This window comes from Rhododendron vialii, chromosome 5a (assembly GCF_030253575.1).
Source record: "Rhododendron vialii isolate Sample 1 chromosome 5a, ASM3025357v1".
Classification (NCBI taxonomy): domain Eukaryota; kingdom Viridiplantae; phylum Streptophyta; class Magnoliopsida; order Ericales; family Ericaceae; genus Rhododendron; species Rhododendron vialii.
The window spans coordinates 12693997-12714278 of NC_080561.1; the positions used below are offsets into that span (position 1 = coordinate 12693997).

Below are 20282 nucleotides of genomic sequence, written 5' to 3' on the forward strand. Positions count from 1 at the left end.
TGTGTCTAATAGGGCTGCTCGTGGTTCGGTTCGGATTCCTAGAAATTTGAAAACCGAACCGCTAGTCACGGTTTTTACAAAATGAAATCTGTGTCTGAACCAAAAGTCCTACGGTCTGGTTCCAATCCAATCCGTGACTCGCAGATCGGTTACGATTTTATCCATAGATTTTAGCAAAATAAAGCTCAAGCATATATCCCACATTAAAAGAAAAGAATGTTACACTCAGAATTAAGTTTAACATTACCAGAAAGTACGTATTACATAAATTACCAAAGGCTTATTTCATAAATTAGATTCAAAAGAGTCCAAACAATAGTAGAATATTGTATCATTACATTACATAACATAAAAAAAAAAACTAGAAAAGAAACGAACTACTGAAACTGAACTAGAGGTACGCGTAACTTATAAAAAAAACTACGATTTACCCCCTATATTTTATGTACATCTACACTATATCTCATTATTAAGATAAAATACTAAAATTGGTTGAAAAAAGTTTTAACATTACTAACAATTAATTACACACACACACATATACATTATTTATATAAAATAAATATCTCACGGTCCAGTTTGGTTAATCCACGGTTTTGTAATGAAAATCCGTTGACCAAACCGTGAGTCACGGTTCTCTAATTTTTCAATCCATGTTCGGACCATTAATTCATGGACAAAATCCAAAAGATACGTACGGATTGATTCGATCCATATCAATTTCACGGTTAACCGGATTTTTTGAGCAACCCTAGGGTCTAATTGTTCCATCCATTGACATGATAATTAGAGTTGAGAACTACGCTGACCGCTAAAGGCTGAAGCTGAACCAGGGGAGAATTTAGAACTAGAATTGAGGGCTCCAATTGCCCTTTAGGCTTCGTTCTTTTGGACTTAATTTAAACTTAACTTAAATTTGAAAATTTTGTCTTTACTTTTTTTGCATTTGTTAATTTTACGTCAAACTTTTGTGGGTTATTGATTCAACTCGACGAGAGGAATCGAAAAAGTAAATTATTTTTACTTTTACTCAAGTATTTTGAGAAATAATCACTTTTTTTGCGCAAATTCTCTACCCATTATAAGGAAGTATGTTGGTTTAAAAAAAATTCTCTATCCATATCAATTACTACTTCCATTGGTCGTGATCATACTCTATCTTTAACATTTGTTTACGACCCATCTTTTTGTCTTTAGACTATACTTCCTCCGTCTCAATGTATTTTATCCCTCGTTCTCAATGTATTTTATCCCTCGTTCTATTTTAGGCTTCGTTTGTTTCGATATAAAATGTTTTACAATGCACAATGTTTTCCATGTAAAATAATTTTTTGGGAGAACAAATTTCAAACTTTTATCTTCCGGTGTTTGGTTGGTACTTAAAAAATATTTTCAGATATCGACAAAATAGTGTAGAAAGAGATAGGGGAACTTAAACGGTGGAGAGATTTGAGAATATTGAAATTGAATGTAGGTCAGGACTGACGATCGAGAAAAATGAGTAGTGAAAATTTCAATAGAATCACTAGAATGCAACTAGTTCATTTCGGAAAATAACTTACTAAAAATTTAAGGGTAAGTCATTTTCATCCAATTAATGTAAATTATTTTCCTCATTTTTTACATAACCAAACACCAAAAAATAGGTAAAATATTTTACTGAAAAATATTTTACGCCCAAACAAACGGAGCCTTATTCAGATCAAATACTCCCTCGGTCCCTATTTGTTTGTCCAATCTCGAGTTTTCAACTTATTAAGGAAACCAAATATAATCCATTGATTGAAAATTTATATAATCTAGGCCATTGATTTTGAAATTGAACAGTTAATTTGGGTCATGTGTAAGTCAAAAAATGGACAGACAAATCGGGATGGAGGGAGTACTATTTATATTTTCTAAATGATGTACTTTTTATATACAGTATGGATCATGTTTAACAAAATTTAAATTAATTCTAGTAAACAATATTGTTCAAATCTCATGGATTATTACTCTCTCTGTCTCCCATTTTTTAGTCTCGGTTAACACTTTTTGATGTACCAAAAATATTGTCTCACTTCCAAACCAAAAAGGTTATAATTATGAAAGTTCTATTTTACCCTTCTTAAGTCAATAGTACTGACAAAAAATTTAAAAAGCAATTGGACAAAAAGTTCATGCAATTATTGAAGGGTAGAATACAAAAATATGGTGATTATACATGCAATGATTATATTTCCTCATATAGCTGGAATCCCCAAAAGCGATTAAAAAAAAAAGATGGATGAAGTATGAATGAAAAGATATAAGTGAAATGATTCCCCTATCTTTACTTCTCTTGTGGATTCACTCAGCAAGCATGTCTTTCTTTTTCAATACATCTAATTTAGTGCATGAATCCTCAAAAAAAGATTTGAAACAAAAGTGTCTGGAAAAGCCTTTCTTGTTAGTTGTAATTTGTAGTAAAAGATGTCAAATTCTATTATGTCACATTGTTCAATTTTGTTGAATAAAGACAAAAATTAGTTAATAAGTCAATTTTTTCGTCTTTACAAAAAAAATATTTTGATCGTAATTTTTTACTATTTAGATTCCTCTCATTATGACGAAGCAATAATTTCCAAAAAAAATTGACGAAAAACTAACAAATGCAATTTTTTTTGAATAATAACAATAAAAAAAAAGGCCATTTGACTTATAATACCAAACTAGGCCTAAATTGAACTAGGAATCTTCTGAAATGTCTTCTCCTTGAATGCAAAGAATTTACAACTCTTATACTTAAGTTGCACAAATTGAACTAGATTTTTTTATAACTCATGACGTCCAAGCCAATATTAGCAGATCTTCCACAAACGGAAAAGTAAACAAATGGGCTAGACTCGTAAGCTTGTGTTCGATTCTTAAAAGTGGTGGCTTAAGAGCATCCACAGTGGAATAATCAAAAGTTGCCACATCATCTTTTGATTATCCATTTTAAGGGGTTGTTAAGGATAGCAATATAGAGGTCCATAATGGTACAATCAAAATTGAATAACCAAAACTTGCAACATCACATTTTTAACTTATAAAAATCTAGAAATTGTGACATAAAAAATAAATTTTTTAAAAATAGTTTTCAAACTAATAAAAATAGGTTATTAGAAAAAAAGAAAATAGTTTTTTAAAAACTTTGATTAAAAAAAATAGTTTTCGGAAACAAGTTTAAAAATATATTTTTTGAATAGAAAAAGTTTTTTTTCAAAAGAACAGTTTTTGAAAAAAAAGTTTTAATAAAAATACTGTTTTAAAATAAAACTGTTTAAAAAAATTGGGAAAACAGTTTTAAGAAAAAAAAATGTGTAAAAAAACTATTTTTGCAAAAAAATAAAAACTGTTTTTACAAGTATTTTTGTAATAAACATGTTGAAAATGGAAGAAAGGGTTTTTGTGCAATGATAGTACACTTGATTGAGGAAATGTGAAGACAATTAAATTTGATTATTGGCAAAAGGTTGGTAGTTTTGATTATCCAATATCCAAAATTTGATGAGTTGCTAAGATGTTTCTAAGTTTGGTTATTTCAATGTGAGCTCTTTTTGAGTAAATGTTGCTAATTTTATAAACTTTTTTGTTTTGATTATACCATTGTGGATGCTCTTAATACATAAACTTAGCATGGTACTTTTTTCCTAAATAAAGGTGGTGGCTTCAATTAGATTAGAGTTTTGCTAACCACACTCCTTTAGATGGTGGATAATGTGCATATAATTAATGACTTGAAATTCGGACCGATGGACGAACTGGGCGGATGGGTCACCGGTTCAACTGCGGTTGAATCGTTATATAACCGTGATGTCATAATTATGTCATAAATATATTTTTATTATGAAAAAAAATAAGTTATAAAATTACAAAAAAAATTCTAAAAATTCCCCCAAAATTTATACAATTATGACAGCTAATTCTAAAAATTCCCCAAAAATATTCAAAAACAAAGTCTTCTTTTCACCGTGGGGCATGTTTAAGTCTACTCACCCTTTCCTATTACTTTCCAATCACCTTTCCTATTACTTTCCAATCGATTCTCTCTCTCTCTCTCTCTCTCTCTCTCTCTTGTCTGAAACCGTCAATTTATGGCGGCCAAAGCTCTTCTCATTCTCTTCCTCTCACTCCTCATCCTACTCAACAGCTTCTCCTCCCTCACCCTCATTTTTTACACAACAAAACACCGGAAAATAGGTAAAACATTTTACTGAAAAATATTTTACGCCTAAACAAACGGAGCCTATGTCAAACAAGTTAGAGTGTCAAAGCACATCTCACGGATATCAATGCATTGTTACGAATATCAAAGCACTTTTTATCAAATATCGATACATTATTTACCCATTATTTACATTATTTATCGATACATTATTGTGGTGAACATTTTTTTAATTTTGTTAAAAATATATTCTCATTTTCTGGAGGCCGGCCATTAACCATTTCCACCCGCCACCCCCACCTCAAACCACCCCTTTCGGACATCAGCCACCACCTTTGGTGGCCCTCCATCGACCCATTTGCCCTCTTCTTAGTTGTCAACAAAATAAATTTTAGGCAAACGTATTTTTCACTCCGGGTTTTATGAACAATTAAAGCTTAATTAATGTTTAAGAGCATCTACGTCACACTAGCTTCTTTCCATTGTTTTCATTAACAAAAAAGTTATCAATAAAAACTTTTTTGCTACAGTAACTCTACATATAAACTCATCAACAACTTATTCACTATCAGAAATAACTTGACATTTTTTAAAAACTTATTCACTACCGAAAGCACGTAATAACTTTTCAACCACAAATATAAAATTATAAATTTTTTACTACCGAAAACACCCCTGATTTCCAAAGCATAATATTATAGGTTTGAACTGATAGAGCCTACCATAAAAACATCCCCGTAATTGAATACTACGACTCCCTCCGTCTCATATTGTTTGGACGTTTTCGATATTTGTGTCAATTTTCAATTGCTTGTATCTTCCAATATGAATCTCCAATAATATACAATATGAATCTTGTTTAATAGTTTTCGATTAGATCTATAATAATTGTTTTTTAAAATTATGAAAAATATCATAAATTGAAAGATATAAGAGTTTAAAGAACGACGCGAGAAAAGATCAAAGATTTTGGGACGGATGAAGTAATATTTAGAACGGAAAAATCACGAACTTTACTAAGAGTCGACAATAGGTATGTACAAAAATAAATACCCTCTTCTCCATCCATCTGAACATAATCATTGTAGTTGTCATTTTCTTTATTTTTTATTTTTTATCCTTCAATACGTCGTGACTACATATATTCTCTCTGCCCATCTTTGTTGGTCTATTTTGAAAATTTGTGCCATTTTAAAATTATTTTATCTTTTAATTTATAATATTTTTCATAATTTTGAAAACATAAAATAATAAAATTAATTGAGATTTATCAAATAAGATCTATATTGCATATTGTTTGGAGTTCATATTGAAAGATATAAACAATCGAAAATGACACAAAATCCCAAAAGGGACTAATAAATACGAACGGAGGGAATACATGTTTCCAAAAAGCAAGGGCAGAAGAGTAAACTCATCACTCTTTCCTCATTACTTGTCAAATGAGACAATCTTTTTAGTACAGTAAAAAATGCTAACTAAAACAAAAAAAAATTGGGGATGCAGGGAGCATTTGCATTTGAAAAGGAATTGGATCATATGGTCCAATTTGAAGACACTCCACTCGAATTTGAATCATTAGTAGCAATAATGAACGGTTCATATTTTGACTGTCTCTTCTACATACTATCATTTTTAAATTGCTATCGCTACTTGATGAATCACTGCCTAATACAATTGGTTGCCTATCACTCCCCTCATTTCAGGAGGCGGAAGTTTAAGCTCTTCCGTGAACAGTTTGGGATTAGAGCTATGAAAAATTCATGCATCCTTTGTGCTAATTTAACACACCTTTTTAACTCCTATTAACTATACCGTGTGGGAAAAAAAAAAAATTGTCAATCACCTCCCAATCACTTTGATTTTGTCCACACCGTCAACCATAAACTTGCAAAGGGCTGTGCTACGTGCACAGACTACTGTGCACAAATCATTTCTGACTTGCAAATTGCGGTAAGTAAACAAAATCCACTCATCCCTCCCACTGTCGTTTCCTACCCATACAAAAAAATAAACCCAATCCCCCCCTCTCCTGTCCTCTTATCCTCTCTCTCATCACTCTATCATGGGAACTCTAGAGATAGAACACCCATACCCACCCACCACCATAACCACCGCCGCCGCCAACGACGGCAGTAAGAAAACAGATGACGACGACGATGTCTCTCCAATCGAACAAGTCCGGCTGACCGTGGCCAACACCGACGATCCGACCCTGCCCGTATGGACATTCCGGATGTGGCTCCTGGGCGTGCTCTCCTGCTGCCTCCTCTCTTTCCTCAACCAATTCTTCTCGTACCGGACCGAACCGCTCGTCATAACACAGATCACGGTCCAGATCGCCGCCCACCCTATCGGCCGGCTCCTGCACGCGGTGCTGCCGGAAACCAAGTTCCGGATCCCCGGGTGCGGGGACCGGTTGTTTTCGCTCAACCCGGGCCCGTTCAACATGAAGGAGCATGTACTCATCACGATATTCGCCAACGCCGGAAGCGCTTTCGGGAATGGGCCGGCTTACGCTGTTGGAATTGTGAACATTATAAAAGCGCTTTATCAGCGGAAAATCTCGTTCATGGCGGGCTGGATCCTCGTTATTACTACTCAGGTAAATCACTTGTAAATTCTTTCTTTCTTTTCTTTTTTTTTTGAATTTTGAGGCTGTGTTCTCTTAAGGGTTGGTTTGGATTAAAGAGTCGAGGAACTTATTTTTTGTTCTTATTTAATTTTTTTTTGTATTTGTATGTTTTGCGTCAAATTTTTATGAACTTATTGATTTGTCTCGTCGAAAGGAATCGAAAAAATAAATTTTTTTGATCGAAACTCTTAAATTTTTGAATAAAAACAAAAATTAATCAATAAGATAACTTTTTTTTTGTCTTTTTAAAAAAAATTATGAGTTTCGATCAATTATTTTTAGTTTTTCGATTCTTCTCACTGAAACGAATTAATAAATCACAAAAGTTTGATGCAAAACTAGCGAATGCGAATTTTTTTTGAATAAAGACAAATAAAAGGTTATTGTTTCACTTTTTAATCCAAATCACCCTTAAATCTGAAAGTTATTCTTATTTAAATTTTTTTCGCATTTGTTAGTTTTGTATCAAATTTTTATGAGTTATTAATTTGTCTCGATGAGAGAAATCGGAAAAGTAATTTTTTTACTTTTACCAAGTATTTTGAGAAATAACCAATTTTTAACAAAAATATTATTATTTTTACTAAAAAAGTGATTATTGCTCTAAATACTTGGTTAAAAGTATTTTTTTTAAACTTTTTCAATTTCTCTCGTCGAAACGAATCAATAGTCAAAAAAAATTTGACACAAAATTAACAAATACAGAAATAATTTAAATAAAGACGAAACTTGCAGATTTAAGTTAAATTCAAGAGAACGCAGCTTGAGTTGGACTTGTGGTGAAGTTTGAAAACAGAAAGTCTACACACATACAATCTGTGCACAGATTTTATTGTGGCCGGGGTCCATCACGAATCCCACACAAATCATTCGAGCTGTTTATTAAATATAAAATATTTTTTTAAGGGTCCCCGTAAAAAATAATCTCAATCCGATACCTATATGTGTTCGATCCAATCATATAACTTTTCATTATCCGAAAATCTGAATGAAAAGTTAGATGGTTGGATGAAGTACCTATAGGTATTGGATTGAGCTTATCTTTTACAGAGATCTTTGAAAAAATATTTTAGATTTAATGAACGGCTCGGATGATTTATGTGAAACCCGTGATGGGCCCCACAACAAAATCTGTGCACAATTTGCTGTGTGTAGTAGGACTGGTTTGAAAATGGGTTTTAGAGATTTTTGTTTTGGTTTTTTGGCTTCTGTACCGTGGTGGTGCGGTTTTTTTTATATGGCTTTTGGGTAAAGTTTCTGGGTTTTTATAAGAGGGCTGCTATTCCCCCTTGACAAACCCCCCGGCCCCACCTCCCTTTTCCGGAATTACCCCCTCTCTCTCTCTCTCTCTCTCTCTCTCTCTTCCTTTTCTTTCTTTTTTTCTTTACAGTTTTCTTCTTCTTTTTTTTTCTTTTCTTTCCGGTTTGATTTTTTTTTTTCATTTTATTTCTTTTTCTTTATTTCTAGTTTGAATTTTTTTATTCTTTAATGATAGGTTCAAGTCAAATTCTAAGCTTTGTAAAGTAATTGAGAGAAAAAAAAGTGTTTCAATTGATCATGTTTATACGACTGTTTTATTTTTCTTTTTTTGTCCTTTATAGATTAAAAAATATAGTTACGAAAATAAGTGTTTCAATTTTCAATCCGTTTGAACCAGTGCAAAGATGTTATTTTTCTGATCATTTCATCCTAAATGATCGTAATAAATTTTTGGCTCCAAGGCCTTTCAATGAACACCCTAACCCTAAAAGAGTCTTGAAACTAAATAATGAGTCTTAGGGTGCTCGTTGAAAGGCCGTGAAGAAAAAAATTCATTAAGATTACAATTAGTGTTCGGGAACTAATTACGAAATGTATTTTGCAAACGACTTACTAATTCAGAATACAAATGTTATATTTAGGATTACTTTTTTTTAACTATAGTACAATTTAATAAATTTGTATTATTTAGCATAAATCCTCTTAACTGATTCAGTAATATGTTGCTTCAAATCACGTTTTTACTCTATAGAATTGCAAATGGCTGGTTTCTATTTTTTTTAAAACTAAAACGGAAACGTTTTAGGGGCTTCGTAGGGGCTACTGTGCCAATGGGGACAGCAGAGCCCTCAGGTCCCCTACTTTTTAATTTATTTTTTTATTTAATTACTTATATCTTATTTATTTAATTTCTATAAATACACAATTTGTATATTTAAAAATATAATTCAAGAATTAAGTGCTTTAATTTTCAATTCAGTTAAATCAGAGCAAAGATCGTTTTTTTTATTATTTTATTTTAAATGGTCATAATGAATTTTTTGGTTTAAGGCCTTTCAACAAACACTCTAAGACTCATTATTTAGTTTCAAGACTCTCTTAGGGTGTCCATTGAAAGGTCTTGAAGCCAAAAATTTATTACAACCATTTAGGATGAAATGATTAGAAAAATAACATCTTTGCACTGGTTCAAACGAATTGAAAATTGAATCACTTATTTTCGTAACTATATTTTTTAATCTATAAAGGACAAAAAAAGAAAAATAAAACAGTTGTATAAACTTGATCAATTGAAACATTTTTTTTTCTCTTAATTATTTTACAAAGCCTAGAATTAGACTTGAACCAATTATTAAAGAGAAAAAAAAATTCAAACCGGAAAGAAAGAAAAGGAAATAAAATGAAAAAAAAAAAAACCAAACTGAAAAGAAAAGGGAAAAAAAAAAAGAAAAGGAAACCGAAAAAAAAGAAAGAAAGAAAAGGGAGAGAGAGAGAGAGGGGCGGGGGGTAAACTGGAAAAAAGGAGGCGGGGCCGGGGGTGTGTCAAGGGGGAGTAGCAATTTTCTTTTTATAATCAGTTTGGTGGTCCCTCGCGTCAGTACCAAACCATTTTGTTCATTTTTTTGGATTCATATATACAGTAGTATTTTTTTGACTGTTTTCTTACTAAAATAGAATTTTTAATTTATTCTCTAAATTGGAGGGAATTTTTTTCTCCAAGAATGATGGAATGTAAGGCCCCGTTCTGCTAACTGAAAGTAGGAGTAGTACTTTTTAAAAAAAAATTAAAAGTGATAAAGGAGAAATTAAAAATACTTTAAAAATTCAGTAAAAATCTAGCTGAACGGGGCCTATTTTGATACGAAAAAATGTCGCCATTTTAAAAAACGAATAGCTTATATGAGACCGAGAGAGTGCATTGTAGACTGTTTTGTGTTTTCAGAAAACAACGAGGAGTTTGAAATCAGTAATCCTTTCGGGTTTTTTTGGAATTTCCGACGTACCAAAAAAAAAGTAATCCTTTTGTTTTTTATGTCAACAAAGATTCTGTTTTTTGAACATTGCGAGCACATGGTTCAAAATATTTGTTCCTTTGTTGGATTAGAATCAGCTTTAATATAATACTCCTCTCCGTTCCAAAAAGAATGCCTTTTTATTTATTTATGGTTGTGTCGATTTTAATTCTATATATTTTTTAATATGAATCTCCAAAAATATGTAATATGAATTTTGTTTGATGGTTCTTAATTAGTTTTATTATACAAAATTTTTGAACTCATATTATAAATTAAAAGATATGAGCAATAAAAAATGACGGGAACATCAGAAATGGAATTCCCTTCCGTGACGGGGGTAAAAAATGCTCATTGCATTCTAAAACGTCTTCTTGGTGAATTTTTTTTTTTCTAAATAAACTGAGAAAGGGGATTCTTGAAACAACAGCCAAACGGTGCAAATACGTTTTTTTGTTTTTTCTTTTCAGTGTAGTTTTCTAGAATGAAAAATGCTAATAAAATGGGTGACAGGAAGATGACAGTAAAACACAATTTTCTATGTGCTAAAGTACCTTGAAAAGTGATTAAAGTGCATCGAAAATTATATTTTTTGTTTTTATTCTTCTTATTTTATTGACAATTTAATGAACTATCAATAATATAATCGTTTTAGAGTGTGATTTGGTGTAGTTAACAGAGTATTAGTACTAGTATAATTAATTGGTGGGTAAGTGTAATTTGCAGGTGTTAGGTTATGGGTGGGCAGGGCTATTGAGGAAGTATGTGGTGGAGCCCGCCCACATGTGGTGGCCCAGCAATCTTGTTCAGGTCTCTCTTTTCCGGTAAGCCACCACTCCATCACTCCCTCTCAAAATGAATCGTCAATTTTACCTATTACTCGCTCATAACTGAGCCCTATAGTACCGATCGAGGGATGTACATACGGTGTACATTGCCGACACAAATGATCTGATCTGTTGACAAGTTGTAAAATATTTTTTCAAGTTGCTTCATGAAAAATTAATTCAATCAATTTGAGAAAAAATGATAATTGAGGAAATCTCCGTGCACTTTAATCTCTACAACTTATACATATGAAACTCAGGACTGCAAATTATTCATTTTATCCTTTGTCCTCCACTTGGTCTTTTCCCCTTTCACAGATAACTTTGCCTACCTTTCCCTTAAGTATTGTCAATTACTCCTTCACCCTTTGTCCTCCACTAGGCCTTTTCCCCTTTTACTAATAACTTTGCCTACCTTTCTCTTATATATTGTCAATTACTCCATCCGTCTCATTTTGTTTGTCCATTTTCGTTATTCATATCATTCTTTTAACGTTTATATCTTCAATCTATAATATTTTTCATAATTTTGAAAATTTTGTATTATAGACCCAATCAAGAACTATCAAACAATATTCATATTACATATTTTTAGAAATTCATATCGGAAGATATAAACGGATTGAAAACTGACACGAATATAAAAAAAGAACATATAAAATGAGACGGAGAGAGTATTACTTTAATCACGGTCTGCAGGAAACAACTTATGAGGCATTGGAGGAGGATTATACACTTATTATTAACTTTAGGACTTTGAAATTATTAGTCAAGATCGAAACACTCGGTTATCAAAAAATAAATAAAAATACTTTCACCTCTTTCCCCATTATGACTGGTTCGCGGGAGTCCATTGCTCCACTTATCTAACTTGAAAATTTAAGCCATTAGAAAATTATAGAAATAAGTACTAAAAACACACACCCTTTAAGGACTTATTTTCCGTTTTATCAAAAAAGTACTCTAAAAATATGGACTTATTTTCATGCTTAAAAATAATAGATTTACAAAAATAATTTTTTAATTTTTTTTGTAAGGTTTGATAGATCTCATCAAAATTTATCAAACAAGATCTATATTGCATATTTTTTTATTTCAGTAAGCCTACTATTTTTAAGCTTGAAAATTGCAAATAAGTACTTATTTTTTATAGACTCAATCCGGAACGGGGCCTGAGTCTCTTTCTCGAGAAATTTTTCAATGCCGAGCGAGTATCATGTGGTGTCCGCTCAATGCATTCGGGTCATCCATTTCGGTTTTGGACAACTTAGATTTGACGAGAGAAAGAGGAGAGAGAGTGTGGGGGTGAGAGGAGAGAGAGTGTTTCAATTTGGACCGTCTAATACACTTTTGGACGGCTTGAATGTGTCCGCTCGAGCACCACGTCAGCCGGGTGACGTGATACCCACCCGGCACTGAAAAACTTCTCCTCTTTCTCATGTCCTTTTCCCCTCTTTTTTATTACTCATTCCGTCCCTTTTTAAGTGTCCTGCTTCGTAACTCTAACTTATTAAAAAGACATCATCATTACACCTTTCACATCAACTTTTTCCTCCACTTTTCCTACTTACCCATCATCATTACACTTTTACTCACTAACTTTTTAAAATAAAATCTACTTTTAGGGACAAAATAGACAATACACTAACTTTTACCCCCCTAACTTTACAAAATGGACACTTATTAAGGGACAACCCAAAATGGAATACTGGACACAAAAAAAGGGACGGAGGGAGTATGTCATTTGATTATAGAGATGAAAGACTCATTACACAAAACTTATTTTAAAAGACACTATTCCTTTTTAAAATTGCGCGAAAATTCCTACACTTTTTATATTGCATCATTAATTTTTCTCATTTTCTTTTGTATGTCAAATTATCATTATACTTCTTTTTGAAGTTTTCAAAATCAATTGATATCTAGAGCGCTAAGGCTCCGTTCCAGAACACCTTCTTAAAAAATAAGTACTTATTTTATATTTTTAAACTCAAAAATAATGTAAATAAAAAAATATTTTTAAATTTTTTTGCACCGTATAAAAGATTTCGATAAGATCTATCAAACAAGATCCATATTGCTAGAAAAATTATTTGTATAAACACATTATTTTTGAGCTTGAAATTGCTTTCTTAAAAAATAAGTACTTACTTTCAATTCCGGAACAGGGCCTAATACTTTTTATTAGGTATGTATTGATGATTATTATTTTTTATTAGGTGTGTATCCACATTCCACGGGGTTAATTTACAGCTCATAAAGTACTTGCATTTTTTTTTTTATTGTTTACGGCTAAGTTTCGTAAAAGATTTTTGAAATTTTTATTTATTTATGTTTTGTCCTTATTCAATTTTTTTTCGTGTTTGTCAGTTTTGCGCCTAATTTTTGTTGATTATTGATTCGCCTTGACCGAATCGGAAAAGTAATGAAATATGATTTTTACCCAAATATTTTTGAGTTTTATCTTGGATATTTCCAAAAACATTTGGGTAAAAGTCATAATTTTTCACTTTTCTGATTTGTTTTGACGAAACGAATTAATAATTTACAAAAGTTAGGCGCAAAACTAACATACGGGAACAAAATTTAAATAAGGACAAAACAGAAAGAAAACTCAAAAATCCCACAAAAGCCCTTGGCGGAACTTAGCTGGCAATCTGAACCCCCATCTAATAAGTGATTGCATTCACATGTAATAAGTCAACTAGAATGAGTCAACCAATCTAGTCTTAGAAATCTTACAATTTGGAGTAAAGAAAGAGATCTTTTGAAATCGGATTTATTGACAGCTACATATATTGATATGTCTATCCTCCTGTCCTACATGTACAGCTACATATATTGAATACTATATTTTTAATAAAACAGCTAATTTTAGATCTTACAAAGATTGTCTCAACAAATTTTACAATTAAGTTATTATCAAAAGGTCATTTCTTCATTGTAGCTAATCAACGTTTTAGATGGACACTGCACCGGACTCTCTATTTTAATGTACTTTCATTATAATATTCTTTCTTCTTTCATTCTTTTTCCTTCCTCCTTTTCACTTTGATATTATAGTATAATAATTATTGGAAAGAAAACAAGAGGAAAAAATCGTCATACAAAACAGATTAGATTGATATTTTTTTTGAAGTTTTGCCAATCATTTATGTAATTGACACCATGCCCACAAAAGGTAGTGGAAATTCAGGTAAATCTCATTGTAAGTTGGAGCCTGGACACCTTGAGTTATCAACAAATGTTTTTTTTGGGAAATGACAAACAAGTATCGTAGATAGAATCTTTCATCGCTAGTAAGCTTTCTTTGCCTCAGCAATGATGGTGGAGGAGATGAGAATTATGGCACGGGATCCTATATTCTTAAAATTTGCGTCTCTCGGCCTTACTACCAATACATGGCGCAAGTTCTGTCTATTTTCAAGTTTTCAGAACATAGGACAGTTAGGACTTAGGAGTGGATTAACAGAAATGAAATTTTTTGGGAAGTTGAAACTTGAGAGGCACAACTTGGATCAATTCATGGCAACTTCAATTTTCCTCTCACTTGCAATCAATGCTACCAGTAGGCAAAACTAAACATTGCTAGTTACCATGTCTCATCTTTGGGCAAGGATCCACGAGCCATGTCTTTGGGTACAATGCACATGATGAAAGTCATACTCAGCACCTTGTTCTACCAGCAAAAAAGATATATTCATCCCCTCGCCTACGATCAACATTGCTTAATTTCGTGTTCATCTCTCTCTTGACAAATATGAATGCTCCGTAAAACATTCATATTCATTCTTAAAACAACAAATTATAACATCATACTTAGCTACACAATAAAATCAGCACATTCTTGAACAACGTATAGTAACCAGACAAAGATTGTAACATGATACCAGATATCTTGTTCGGTGAAGTTGTGGGTTCAAGTCCATTCACAAATTGGTATGCATTATGTTGTTGTACCTTGATCAAGTCTGCCTTATTTCTGTTGCGAACAAGGTCATTTGAGAGAGGGCGATCTGTGAGTTTTTATACTTGATGGACCCGTTTCCAAACCCCTGAAATCTTCAGTTTGCAATAGTTGCTGACAATTTAACATAAACAACTATGGATGCCTGTTTTCCTTTTAACTAGGTTTTATATGGTGTTTTAACTACAGTCACAGCAGTCTTCAGAGTATTAGAATCATCGCACACGAACCTCTTCTACAGGTACTAGCGTAACTAGCCTTCCCTACACTCTGAGACACAATTTATCACCTTTTTCTACTTTATCATTGTTACTAAGGCCGAAGAAACTCCTTCATCTCAACATCCTCATTTCAGACGTACTAATATGGTATAATGTATTTCTGGTCAGTGACAGCCAAATATTCCAAGTAAAACAGGCACCCCAAAAGAGCATTTTAACTATGGAAACAACAAGAACAGCTAAAATAATACTGTGTGCCTATTAGTACATTTGCTCTCTAGTATTCACAAACCTCAATGGGTAACCATTTAATATTTATTTTTCAGGGTTTTGCATGAAAGAGACGAGAAACGCATGTCAAGGACAAAGTTCTTCGTAGTAGCACTAATTTGCAGCTTTTCCTGGTATGCATTCCCTGGATATCTCTTCCCAACACTTACAAGCATCTCATGGGTCTGCTGGGCTTTCCCTAAGTCGGTCACAGCGCAACAGATAGGATCAGGCATGAAAGGCCTTGGAGTTGGTGCCATAACACTCGACTGGTCTGCTGTCTCATCCTTCTTGTTCAGCCCCCTCATTAGCCCTTTCTTTTCCATTGTCAATGTCTTCATCGGCTACGTCTTGATCCTATACATCGCAATTCCAGTATCCTATTGGGGACTAGGCTTGTATGGTGCTCGAAAATTTCCTATCTTCTCATCGCACTTGTTCACAGGCCAAGGTCAGCAGTATAATATATCAGCTATTGTGAATGAAAAGTTTGAGATAGATCTGGTTGAGTATGGGAAGCAAGGACCTATACATCTAAGCATGTTTTTCGCCCTAACTTATGGGTTTGGTTTCGCAACAATTGCAGCCACACTTTCGCATGTTTCCCTCTTCTATGGAAGGTAAATATTCCTCATTCAAACATGCCGTTAGGCCTAATATCAGTATCAAGATCAAAATGTGATAAATCATTATGGTTGCACACACTTTTTTTTGAGCTTCAGTTCAAATGAAATTTGCCTGATAGATTGTCTTGTACTTTCAAGTTTCCCCTTTTTTTTAGACAACACAGACAATTAAGCACAAAATCCAAACAGGTTTAATATTTGGAGGAGTGATGGAAACTTAGAAGGCTCACGTGGGTTAATTTAGAGTTCATACAATGCAATAGTGACGAATAAACACATTTAGTTTTCTTTTGATATTCACAAACAAGAACGTAGAATATGATGAGAACACGATGCACATCATCTTGCACACACTACGCGAACTATTTTACTGTGCATTTTAATTGCGAAAAGACAAATACCAGCGTATAAATATTTTGGTAATTGTTTTGCCTTCAAAGTTCAAACCATTAAGTATTTTTCTGAAGTTTTTCATTTTGGATGGATTGTGTGGATATATTAACTCCCAATATTCCACCTGTTCTTAATGTTACTAAATGTAAGTAATGCTCATATGTAGAGGAATGCATTACAACAGCAAGCCATATGAAAGATCACCTTGATAACTATTTGGAATACAGATAAAAAGTTACCCCTCTCTCTGGCAACTTAAACTTTCAGATAACAATATAAAACTAACCATTTATATATGATCTGAAAGTTGGTAAGAAATACAATCTTATTCCACAGGGAGATCTACGAACGTTACTGTGCTTCGTATAAGGGTAAGGACGACATCCACACAAAACTGATGAGGAAATACGAGGACATTCCTTCCTGGTGGTTTTACGTTTTGCTCGTAGTGACTATTGCTGTCTCTCTATTACTCTGCACCATCTTGAAATCTCAGGTTCAGCTCCCGTGGTGGGGACTCCTATTTGCTTGCCTAATCGCCTTTGTATTCACCCTTCCAATCAGCATCATAACTGCTACGACAAATCAGGTACCTCAGCAGTCACTTTTAGCCTCTCATCATTTCTGTGCTTACGTTGCAGCATGAGAAGTAGATATTGGATCATTTGAAGCTCATACTTATAATGCCACATTTTGCTGCACAAGCTGAAAATGAACCATCTTATCTTAGTGCAACAGTTCAAGCCATTTGGTCAAGTGGTTGAGATACCATTCCAGGTTCATGGACTCCTACTTGTAGAAGCTGTAGAAAATAGGAAATCTTCAACTGTAAAATCGAGCAGTTTGTATTCATAATCGAGAAATGCATTTTATGCTTATTTAAATGAAAAGGGTAAACACAACTAGACACACAAATGGGTGGCGTTCAATGCTGATCAAAGTGGCTGCCCCAGACTCCAAATCCACAACCCCGAAGTCGATCCTTGACATTGATGTAATATCTGCTTATTACTGTCCATCTAATGCTCTAACCTTTTATATGCAGACACCAGGGCTGAACATTATCACAGAGTATGTCATGGGTCTTATATATCCAGGAAGACCAATAGCTAATGTATGCTTCAAAGTCTATGGTTACATGAGCATGTCTCAGGCCGTCTCTTTCCTCAGTGACTTCAAGCTGGGACATTACATGAAGATCCCTCCAAGATCGATGTTCTTAGTCCAGGTACACAATGTTTTGCCTACAAACATGACATCCACCATATACAAACTACGCGTGTGTATGTGAAAGAAATAGAAATCTAGGTATGCGTCACAATTGAGCATCTAGATTCTCCAACTATAGTGGGAACTGGGAACCAACTAGAAACAAGACAATCCTTGCTCTGCAATAAAAAGGAAGCATGAACAGTTCCATACTGTAATGGAACTCCAAGTGTACTTAGAGTTTTCTTCTTATAGGAAATACAATGGGCTGCTGCTATGAAGCACCGACACTCCTAGAGATCGTTGTATCTGTGTCTGACACTCTAAGGATACACAACAGACGGGACACACGACACAATGACACATATGGGACATGCCATTTGGCGTTCCCATTAATTAACACTTTTTTATGGTGAAACAATCTCGGGACACACATGGATATACAACAGGGTGAGTTCTATAGATTGTTTAAGCTTTCCGGAGTAAAATTTTTATTACTTCAAATGTATTTGACCAAAAGTGCAATTCAATAGGAGTCATAACCTAAATATATAGTGGTTATGATCTAGGTATGAATAACCAAAAACGCTATCTAAAAACAATCTACCGAGTCCCCTACCGTGTCTGTGTCCCTATATTTTGGAAATTGTTGTGTCTCGTACTCGTGTCCCTGCTACATAGGCCGGTAGAAATACTTCACACATTGGGCTTTTTTTTTTTTTTTTTTGAACGGAACACATTGGGCTTATGCAATACTTTCCCTTGATAGTGTGGAGGGAGCATTCACACTACAATAATAATAAAGATGTAAAACAAGTATGCCAATTTTGGTACCCATTAATGTGTGATTGGGCCTTGGAACGGGTAGATGGGGAACAAACCTAACCTTATATGCACAAAGTGGTTGTACTTTGGCCTGAATCCAAGCTTAAGGTTAGTAGGTTGAAATTTAAGCACTAAACCAGTGGCCCCCTATTAGCCTTCACACAACAATGTAACACACATTCTAGTGGGTAAACTTGACAATTGTTTTTTGGTGTTCTTGTTTTTCTTCAAATTAAACTTGGCAATTGTTCAATTATAGTGGGTGATACTTATTACCGATTAGGTTTCGCATGTGTACGTGACAGTTCATAGGAACCACTATTGCTGGTACTATAAACATGGCAGTGGCATGGTGGCTTCTCAACTCTATTGTAGACATATGCCAGGATGAACTCCTTCCAGAGAATAGTCCTTGGACATGCCCTGGCAACCGGGTCTTCTTCGATGCATCTGTTATATGGGGTCTGGTGGGGCCCAAACGGATTTTCGGAAGCCTTGGAATCTACAGTGCCATGAATTGGTTCTTTGTTTTTGGTGCAGCGGGACCAATTGTAGTTTGGCTCTTCCACAAGACATTTCCCAACCAATCTTGGATTCCTCTGGTTAATCTTCCGGTCCTCCTAGGAGCAACCGGTAATATGCCACCGGCAACTGCAGTAAACTACACCTCTTGGATCATTGTTGGAACGATTTTCAATTTCTTCATCTTTCGTTACCGAAAGAAGTGGTGGCAGAGGTACAACTACGTTCTTTCAGCAGCTCTGGATGCAGGAGTTGCTTTTATGGCGGTGCTGCTCTACTTCTCAGTCGGCATTGAAAATGAATCAGTGAATTGGTGGGGCACGCTCGGTGAACATTGTGACTTGGCAACTTGTCCAACAGCCAAGGGGATAGTTGTAGATGGTTGTCCAGTGTACTGATTAAGTAACTCGTGTACACTACACATTGTCTCGATCCAAGAAAGTCGCAGTAAATTTAGCAAGTCACACGATGGCTAGGAAAAACATTGATCCCACAAGGTTGTATTTTACACAAGATATTACTTTGTTTCGTACCAAGTTTGCTTGTAAATGAAGAATCAAACCCCAAGAGCTAGATAAATAAATCGGTGAGTAAAGGTGGAGACTCAGCAATGCATCAACATCATGATGCTAGATGCAGCCCAAATAAATCCCTAACAAAGGCAGGGGCATTCCATACGTGATATACGTCAGGGTCTACGATATAATTGTCTTAACATGAAACACAGGCTTGAGCATAAGAAAAACATGTACACCTTGTGCAAATATGGAAAATATTAGGTTTGTTCCGAAATTCTTAGTTCTACGTCTCCCCCATGGTCTTGCAATGACACCAGCGCCGGGTAATAGCTCAAGCAGGAGTGAATGCCTGACGCGTTTCTCATTTGCACACACATAGTACCACTCTGTTGTGTCTGAGGCTATCAATGTTGAAGGCTTCAGTGACAAGCAAATAGTAAGAGCTACATCAGATCATTGCTAAGCAATATGAAGCATAAGTGGAAGTTTAGCCAAACCCTCACAGAGTGGCAAATCAATCGCCATTTCTGCCTTTCACCTTCTTCCTTTACGCGCTGACCAAATAGGAACATTTTTCATAAGCTCAATTCGTGATATGCAAAAAAACTACACAAAGACTGAACGAGAAGTACGAAACTGGGTTTAAAATTTTGATCCCTGCCATGACCCGCGAGTTAGCAGAGCATTTATTGCTCCCTGCCTTGACCCACAAGTTCAAACTTTTCCATCGTAACAGTAAATCTCCGGACCCATCTCTGATTTCGTAGACTAAATCTAAAAAGGAATCATTTGTAAATAAAAACAAATTTTCAAGCAATTGATTTCCTAA

General features: G+C 34.2%; 2 protein-coding genes across 4 annotated transcripts in view; one reads left to right on the top strand and one right to left on the bottom strand.

The window, feature by feature from the left end:
- The first annotated feature begins 6148 nt into the window (after positions 1 to 6148).
- LOC131328049 (oligopeptide transporter 4-like) lies at positions 6149 to 19518 on the top strand. 2 transcript variants are annotated; one of them, XM_058361175.1, is made up of 6 exons: positions 6153 to 6773; positions 10802 to 10899; positions 15417 to 15980; positions 16716 to 16968; positions 17425 to 17607; positions 18719 to 19518. In XM_058361175.1, exons 1-6 carry the CDS (start codon positions 6234 to 6236, stop codon positions 19331 to 19333), a joined length of 2253 nt encoding a protein of 750 aa, XP_058217158.1. In that variant the 5' UTR covers positions 6153 to 6233; the 3' UTR covers positions 19334 to 19518. The 2 variants fall into 2 exon arrangements, with proteins under 2 accessions (XP_058217159.1, XP_058217158.1); XM_058361176.1 differs by lacking the exon at positions 15417 to 15980 and having other exon boundaries at positions 6149 to 6773.
- LOC131328050 (uncharacterized) overlaps positions 17032 to 20282 on the bottom strand; it is a 32189-nt gene continuing 28938 nt past the window's right edge. The window contains exon 7 of one of the 2 annotated variants that reach the window (XR_009200345.1): positions 17032 to 17181. Coding sequence is in view for 1 of the 2 variants with exons in the window: in XM_058361178.1 (XP_058217161.1) it covers positions 17169 to 17181 (13 nt within the window). In the remaining variant the exon portion in view is untranslated. The remainder of the gene's footprint in view (positions 17182 to 20282) is intronic. The other variant, XM_058361178.1, reaches the window with a different exon arrangement.